Source organism: Triticum aestivum, chromosome 1B (genome assembly GCF_018294505.1).
Source record: "Triticum aestivum cultivar Chinese Spring chromosome 1B, IWGSC CS RefSeq v2.1, whole genome shotgun sequence".
Classification (NCBI taxonomy): Eukaryota; Viridiplantae; Streptophyta; class Magnoliopsida; order Poales; family Poaceae; genus Triticum; species Triticum aestivum.
The window spans coordinates 677,382,001-677,390,677 of record NC_057795.1 but is presented as its reverse complement, the minus strand read 5'-3'; the positions used below and the strand labels follow the sequence as shown (position 1 = coordinate 677,390,677).

General features: G+C 43.9%; 1 protein-coding gene and 1 pseudogene across 2 annotated transcripts in view; one reads left to right on the top strand and one right to left on the bottom strand.

Moving 5' to 3' along the window:
* The window catches only part of LOC123148348 (uncharacterized), a 6,667-nt gene extending 931 nt beyond the window's left edge, over positions 1 to 5,736 (bottom strand). Inside the window, exon 1 of the mRNA XM_044567738.1 lies at positions 1 to 5,736. This exon is cut by the window's left edge and continues 931 nt beyond it. Coding sequence (XP_044423673.1) covers positions 4,722 to 5,204 — 483 coding nt within the window. The 5' untranslated portion in view covers positions 5,205 to 5,736 and the 3' untranslated portion in view covers positions 1 to 4,721.
* Positions 5,540 to 6,946, top strand: LOC123148357 (probable cytochrome c biosynthesis protein; annotated as a pseudogene). The gene is made up of 2 exons (XR_006473770.1): positions 5,540 to 5,598; positions 5,705 to 6,946. The product of XR_006473770.1 is annotated as a probable cytochrome c biosynthesis protein (transcript).
* The last annotated feature ends 1,731 nt before the right edge of the window (positions 6,947 to 8,677 follow it).

The following is an 8,677-nucleotide window of genomic DNA, read 5'->3' as shown; positions in this document are numbered from 1 at the left end:
ATGGAGATAGGTTGAGGAGAAAGAAAGGAGAAAACTAAAGAGAAAGATGGACAGTAGATTGACAGTATCCGAATCAAATAAGAAAAAAACGTAGCTATTTCATCAAATCCCGATTGTGTGGGTGTGAAGTGGAAAAATCCCGTTCTGGCTGGCAGCGGGCATAGGACTGAAAATCCTCTTTCGCCGGGCCTTTTGGACTCGAAATCCAAACGGAGAGAGTGGTTCGAATCCACCTCAGAACGAACAATGAAAAAGGCGTCGAGCGGGTGCAAGCTCGAGGAGCTAGGAAGGATGGAAGAAAGCTTGACCGTTTTTTCACTGAACTACTCGAACTTTTTGTTCGAAAAAGCGGAAATAGCTCAGTTCGAGAGAGGGTTGAGCTTCATCGGTTAGTGTGCACCAAAGGATGAGGTTTCTTTCCCGTCCTACAAATTGAAACCGTTCTAGCTTGATACTGCGATATCGTCAAATCATCCAACGGAGCATGGAAACCATTTCGGTGGCGGTAATGGCCTCCAGTAGTTTTCTATGGAACCATACCACTATGGTCATCTATATGATTAGACCGTGCCGCTTCACTAGACTTTCCTGAACCATCCATTTGATCCCCACGGTCGTGACACCACTTTCTAAACAAAAGTTTCCAAAATCCAATGCGGAACCAAGCAGTAAGAGAAATTCATCATGGTAATTATTAGTCGAAAACCAAAGTGGAACGGAGAGAACGGAGAGTCAGTTACAATGACAAAATTGTTGAGGAATCATGTTGAAAGAACAACATTCTGTGTCATAAATATCGTATATAGAGATTTTTCATGTATCGACGCTTTTGATTCAATTATGAAAGTACGCTGTACTGGACTTGCACCCCTAGTTACGCAGAAGTGCAAGCACAGAAGCGGATGACCGGACCTTACCAACATACTCAAAAAAGTATTCTATACTGGGGTCTGTGCTCTTGACAAGCAGTGTTTCCAGTCTAGCTGTGTCAAATCGGGTGTGAAGTGTCCTTCTAGGTTCTGGCTGGTAGAGCAGAGGACTGAAAATCCTCTTTAGTTTCACGCATGGGACTCTAAATCCCAATTGCGCTAGCTCTGTGGTTCGATTCCACAACAGAACGAACAATGAATGAATGTGGGCGGTCAACCAGGTAAGCCTGTGCCCAGGAAAGAAAGGACTAGGGAGGGATTGAGAGAAGCTTTCACAGTGGAAAATGCAAAAAAGCATATCGTTCTTAGAAATTGTGGAATTTTACTCAGTTAGAGCTATGGTTTAGCATCAAGAGGGAAGTTTTGTAAAAGCAACAGGAAGAATTGCTCAGATACCCGTGAGCGTATATAACTTGGGTCGTGTTATAAATGCTCTGGCTAAACCTATTGATGGGAGAGGCGAAATTGTAGCTTCCGAATCTCGCTTAATTGAATCTCCTGCTCCAAGTAGAATTTCCAGGCGTTCCGTATACGAACCTCTTCAAACAGGGCTTATTGCTATCGATTCGATGATCCCTATAGGGCGCGGTCAGCGAGAGTTCATTATTGGGGACAGACAGACTGGCAAAACAGCAGTAGCCACAGATACAATTCTCAAGAAAAAAGGGCAAGGTGTAATATGTGTTTATGTAGCTATCGGTCAAAGAGCATCCTCCGTAGCTCAAGTAGTAACTACTTTCCATGAGGAGGGGGCCATGGAATACACTATTGTAGTAGCTGAAATGGCGGATTCACCTGCTACATTACAATACCTCGCTCCTTATACGGGAGCAGCCCTGGCTGAGTATTTTATGTACCGCGAACGGCATACTTTAATAATTTATGATGATCTCTCCAAACAGGCACAAGCTTATCGCCAAATGTCCCTTCTATTAAGTCCCGGCCGTGAGGCTTATCCAGGGGATGTTTTTTATTTGCATTCACGCCTTTTAGAAAGAGCCGCGAAATTAAATTCTCTTTTAGGCGAAGGAAGTATGACCGCTTTACCAATAGTTGAGACTCAATCTGGAGACGTTTCCGCCTATATTCCTACTAATGTAATCTCCATTACAGATGGACAAATATTCTTATCTGCGGATCTATTCCATGCCGGAATTCGACCCGCTATTAATGTGGGTATTTCAGTTTCCAGAGTAGGATCCGCGGCTCAAATTAAAGCCATGAAACAAGTAGCTGGCAAATCCAAATTGGAACTAGCTCAATTCGCAGAGTGACAAGCCTATTATTCGCCTCTGCTCTCGATAAAACAAGTCAGAATCAATTGGCAAGGGGTCGACGATTAAGGGAATTGCTTAAACAATCCCAGGCAAATCCTCTCCCAGTGGAAGAGCAGATAGCTACTATTTATACCGGAACAAGAGGATATCTTGATTCGTTAGAAATTGAACAGGTAAAGAAATAGTTCAATCACCCCAGAATCGTCGAAATCCCCTCGAAATGGAGAGCGGCGCAAGTCTCACACTCTTTCTCTCACTCTCTATCCTCTGTCTTTCAGATTTTCCCCTCGTAGCTGATACAGTGAAATATTATTATGTAAGGGAGCTGATCCACAGGATTCAATGGTGAATTCTGATTTCCCCACAGACTGAACCAAAGGAGAAGAATAGAATAATTCACTGGTGCAGGCGGAGCAGCAAACCTTCGTAGAAAAGGGAGAAAACCTGAAAAAAAACCGGAAGTCTTGGCTGTATGACAAATGCTCAAATAATTGAGCTGCGTATTCAGATCCAAACGATCAAGAAAGGATCCCAGACTGCTCAAGATTATCTGCGCAGGATCAAATTCCAGTCTGATCAACTTGCAGCAGCAGGAGAACCTGTGACAGACAAAGATCTTGTCTTGTACACACTTGGTGGATTAGGCAGAGACAGCCACTGATCAGATTCAGCTGACCTCAGAGGGGACTGAGATGGTGGAGAATAGCCACCAAGGAGAGTGGCAGAAGACATCATATCCAAGGACCAAGAGAGCTGCAAATAAGATGAAATGTAAGTCACCAGTCAAAGCCATGAGGAAGAGCTCAAGGATTCAGGACACTGGGCTGACCATCCAGGAGAAGGCGACACAGAGGGTATCACAAAAGAATCTGGAAGGTAATCCCTCTTGCTCCAAAAATGCTTTTGCTATCCTAAATGCTGTCCCTAATACATATTATTATGAGATTGCTTCCAAAAAGTAATATTAAACTAAAAGGATCCAATGAAGAACCGGGGAATAGCTTATATCCAGTCCTTCTCTATGACTTGCCGAATAGACTTATTCGCAGCCATACACTGTCTTATTTAAAAGAGTCCCCTGTCTCGTGAACGATCGAACTTGGTAAACTTTGAAATAATCGTTTAGATAGCATTAGCCGCTTTTCTTCCTTTTCTCTGCCAGTCTTTCAAGTTCTCACCCTCCCAGAAAAGAAGGGAAAGTCTTCTTACTAGCTAGCTTTTATATCTCGCGAATAGGGAGTTAAGGAGTGTAACTATAACCTATTTGTCACAAAGTTCAATACTCTCTAGAGGAGGTAAATCAATGGATACGGGTACGCCTGGTTGAAGCAGCCCCTACACTTCTATGGGTTGTTCCAGCCTCTGCTAGTGGGTGGTTTTTCATTTCTACAACAGGTGCTTGGTTCAAAAAAAGCTTATGAGTTGAGTTCGTCCTCAGCTACGGATTGGGGGCAGCATTCTCAGATTACTTGACTTGCTGCTAGCTTAGAGGAGAGAAAAAAAATCCCGCTTTCATTTACCTTTAAGTCTGAGAGAAGGCTTTTTCTTTCTATTAAAAGATCACAAATCAGAGGGGTGATCAGTCCTCTTTCAATCCTTCATCTTCTTATGAGTAGCCGCCACAGGGGGTCCTCAGTCTGAATCCTCCACTAGCATTGGACCAACAGTCAGTCTAGCTCTCGCTCTTATCCAATTTCCTTATCCTTTCAGGGCAAGGTCGGAGTAGTAGGAAAATACAATTTCTTTTGTTGCATGCGGACCCGCTTGTGAGACTGAAGAAATTGAAGCTAAATGACAATCTTAACCTACTTGCTTACAGGATCCTTAAGAAACTTTGGACTTTTGCACCTTTCTGTCTAGCTTGAGTTATCTTTGAGTTCTCTCCCCTCGGCAAAGTGGATAGGAAAGAGTCTTGCTTCCATTCCACTAGCCAAGAATAAGGAGAGTGACTTTCTCTTTTGAACCTCTTAAGCTGACTTGAAAAAAAAAGTGGTACACCCCTCAGAGATATAGGGACCGCCATGCTCGTCCACTTTCTTGATAAACGACTCGATGCATTTTCTCTTCCTTGCCGCTGAGACTGAGACATATCAAAAAGATCTATTACTAAAAGGAGATTGGGATCATCCTGTGGTTACCGGATGATGGGAATAACTAAGCATAAATTTGGAAATGAGCACGAAATGTCTATAAATGAATTTTCTCATTATTCGTTATTTCCGGGTCTTTTCGTTGCATTCACTTACAACAAGAAACAACCACCAGCGTTTGGTGCAGCACTTGCATTTTGGTGCATTCTTCTTCCTTTCCTTGGTCTTTCGTTCCGTCATATTCCAAATAACTTATCTAATTACAACGTATTAACCGCTAATGCACCTTTTTTTTATCAAATCTCAGGGACATGGTCTAATCATGAGGGTAGTATTTTATCATGGTGTTGGATCCCCAGTTTTTATGGATTCCTTTTTTGTTACCGGGGTCGACCCCAAAGCCATAATGTCTCAAAACGAAGAGGCTATAGAGAAACTTTGATTTTTTCCTTTGTCTCGAACTTCGTGAAGAACTCCATTCTATCTCTCCAACAAAAAAGTTGGGCTGCGCCCCAGTTGTACACTCCCTTCGTTCGGAGAACCCTTGTTGATTCTGAACTTCGTTCGCAAAGTAAGCGTCCTTTTAACGGGCCAGCCCTTTTTAATGCGCCGCTTGACCCTGTTTTGAAAATGAGCTTTGCTCTTCTGGGCGCTGGGCGCTCCCGTGGTTCGCGAGAAGGAAAAAGGACTAATCTTTTGTTACATCTGGCACGAGATGAAAAAGAGAGAGCTTCGTCTATCGATGAACAGCAGATTGACGGAGCTCTTGGCATTGCTTTGTTTTTCTCTCCTTTCCTATCAGCGAGTTCCGATCCTTTTGTTCGAAATTTCTTCGTTCGTACCGAACCGCTTGCAGAATCAAATCCAGTTCCACAAGATCCTATATCAGCTATACATCCTCCTTGCATTTATGCCGGAGATGTCGCCAGTGCTATGGGCTTTGGGTTATGTAGATCAAAAATGATGAATGGGATTGTGGCACTCCACTCGCCGCCAATGCGGAAGGATGCCGCCGAAAAGAATGGAACGCTGCTTCGCTCTGCTGGATGCGTCGGATCCCATATAAGAAGCTCGCTCTTTACCCGATCATTCAAACATTTTGTGGGCGGCGCGCCTGCTCTATTGTTGCGTAGCAATAGAAGCCTGCTCATGCAGCTTCGGCGGCGCTTTTTCGCCTTCTCTTCGCTCTGGACAGGAGCGCTAATGGACACGGGGAGGGAGCAGGCGAAGCGTGTCGTTCGTAATGGAAAGAAAGACACCACTACTTCGCCTCTTTGTTGGACCGCCGGCGCGAACACGGTGGTCTCTGACCAGGACCAGGAACCAATTCGAATTTGGATCTTGACATGTCGGTTGTTTTTAACCGTAGGCATCTCGCCAGGAAGTTGGTGGGCTCATCATGAATTAGGTCGGGGTGGCTGGTGGTTTCGGGATCCCGTAGAAAATGCGTCTTTTATGCCTCGGGTATTAGCCACAGCTCGTATTCATTCAGTAATTCTACCCCTTCTTCATTCTTGGACCTCGCTTCTGAATATTTTGACTCTTCCATGCTGTGTCTTAGGAACCTTTTCAATACGGTCCGGATTGCTAGCTCCCGTTCATAGTTCCGCTACAGACGATACACGAGGAAGATTTTTATGGCGGTTCTTCCTTCTAATTACAGGCATATCTATGACTCTTTTTTACCAGATGAAGCAGGAGGCATCGGTCCGTAGAACCTATAAAAAAGAGATGGTTGTGGCGCGAAGTACTCTTGTGCACCTACGTCACTCGGCTCGCGCGCAACCCCGCCCCGTTATGTTATGTTATGGAAGAATTTAGCTTCTTGCTGGGCTGGTTATTCAGAGCCAGCAACTGGCTGCCGGATTTCGTCCCGTCCGTAGCGCTTCGGAAGTCACTCTGGCGTGGCGCTGCTGGATACTTCTGATCAATAGGAATAGGAGGAAAAAAAAGCTTATGATGAGCATCTATTGGAGTCGATCATTTCCAAGATCTAATTCTAGTTTCTTATTATGTAGTGGAAACGCCTCACAATCTTCAGTTTTACGCTTACGCTTAAGGGAAGAAATGTTCTTGGTGGATGCAGGCCCTGGTACCCCCAAAATTTGTATGCAAGATGAGCTTACAGGACTGCCAATCAAGCGAGCCACCAGGTTTGAGAATAAGGTGGGATCCAAGAATGTAGTGGCTGGTGAATCACTGATCAAAAAGCGGATTTTTGAGAGATTCTTCATCGATCTAGTGGCCGGTGAATCACTGATCAAAGAGCGAGCAGCCGCCAGGTTTAATGATTTTGTGGGATCCCTGGATGTAGCGGCTGGCGAACCGCTTCTTCTTCCACAAAGATTCAGACAAAACCGAGCTTGGATAGAACTGAAGAAGATTTGGCGAACGAAGAAAAAGGTCAAAGGGTTTATTATAAAAAAAATCAAAGGAGGTTATTCAGTAGCCATCGCGGGTTTCACTACTTTTCTTCCATTCAAAAAAGCTCTTCTAAAAAAAAGGATAGCGAATGATCGATTCACCATTGATAGCATTAACCCTAAAAGGAGGGATATTGTGATAATAGCGGCAGATCAAACAAGAACTTGATGAAAAGATAGAAAAAAATTATGAAAAATCCGAAGCCCACCTTAATCCATTTTGTTGAGGATCTTGCACTTATTCCGGCCCTATATTTACATAGCCAAGAAAGGCTCTGGCGATCATGCGTGACTGGCGGAGCGCCTATCGCCCTGGCACGGCACTCTAAAATGCATGTTGGGTTGGGCCAGCAAGAAGACTTCGACTAGGGAGACGAAGAATGGAATTGAAGAAGGCAGCATAGTCTAAGATAACAGAATGGAACACCAACCAACAAGTAAGTGGTGGATTTGGATGGAGTCTCGCAGAAGAAGAGTACGCGCGCTAGCGCGCCCCAAGACGTCAGTCCTTTTTCTGCTTGCTGGCCAAGGTCAGTTTACTGAATCCCCCTTCCAAACACCAACCCAATCTCCATTCCTTGATGAGAAATGAGCAAGACCATATGTTTATCAAAAATATAGCCCCTATATAAACCTAGCCCTTACTACCCGAACTTCTTACCTTCAAATAGGACTAACTGCCCGAACCCGCTTGCTTATCTTCATCGATCTAATTAAGTTAAGCAGTGGTTATTTTTTTTAAGTGACTAGAACTTCTATCAACTACTATTCTAGCACCCAGCTGTGCCATGTGTTTATTCTATTCTATTCTATTCTTCAGGTATTCCTTTGAATAACTCATCTTTTCAGGTAAGACAATTTGAAGATCTTCTTAGTCAGCCTATCTGTATTCTTATCCTCTAGTGCGGATCCAATCAGATTTTATAAAGCCAAGGCCTGACATCCATTGTGGGGATCATCTTTTATCGGGAGACATGGCCTGGTGGTTTCTGATCGAGATTCCTAATCAATAGGGCGAAGAGCTCTTCGCATGATCTGGTCCTACCTTTTGTCTACGCTATTTTTTTGTCCCTTCTCAGCTGCTGTCCTTACTCCGGATAAATTGGAACACATTGATTCCGTTCGTTCCTGCCCTTCGCTTCAGGCCATAGTGCTTCTGAATTATTTCTATACCCCTTTGATGATGCAGCCTCTGACTCTCGTGGGTAAACTCCTACTTGATTAGTTAGAACTTCTCTGTCTCAACTCGTGGACCTATCTATCTTCTTCTTTTTAAGAGATAGGGGTTTGCTATTCTCACGGATTGCTCATATTTATTTACCCCATTGAATAGTTTTTGCCTTGTTTCAGCCCTTCCTTCATCTGAACCTTCCAAGTACTAATCTATCTTTATGGGGAAGACCCTTCATCTGACCTCCGGGCTACCCTGTCAATTGTAAAAAGTAGTTGAGTCGTGTCTCGCAGGAGCAAAAAGAGTGAAATGAGGACGTAAGCCCCCTAGGTCTTCCTCTTCCTTCTAAACTAATTGCTTTCGCTTGACTCTTCCAGTCAAAAAGTATACTGAGTGGTTGAAGGAAAGCGAAAAGGAATGGCTTTTTCATGTACCAGATCCGGTGAGCCAGACATCAAGCAAAAATGGACATACAATCAAAGAGTAAGGAGCAGTTATTTGCAATGACGGGTGGATTGGTCAGAGCTGCAAGGAGAGACTCGGTTATGGCGCGATAAAGAGCTTGCTTCAATGCTCGGATTCAGGTAGAAAGTAAGAGCAGTAGCATATTCATAGGAGAGCTTTGTACTTGAAATTAGTAGTCCCGGTAGTTGGAAAAAAGCTCTGAATACAGATTCAAAGCATCAAGATAGGTAGTCCTATCATTAGTTGGCCAGTCATAGCAATTTAAGTAGAAAGCTTGCTTCGGGATCAGATCATTCAACTAAAGCTGTCAGGCCGGGTAGGC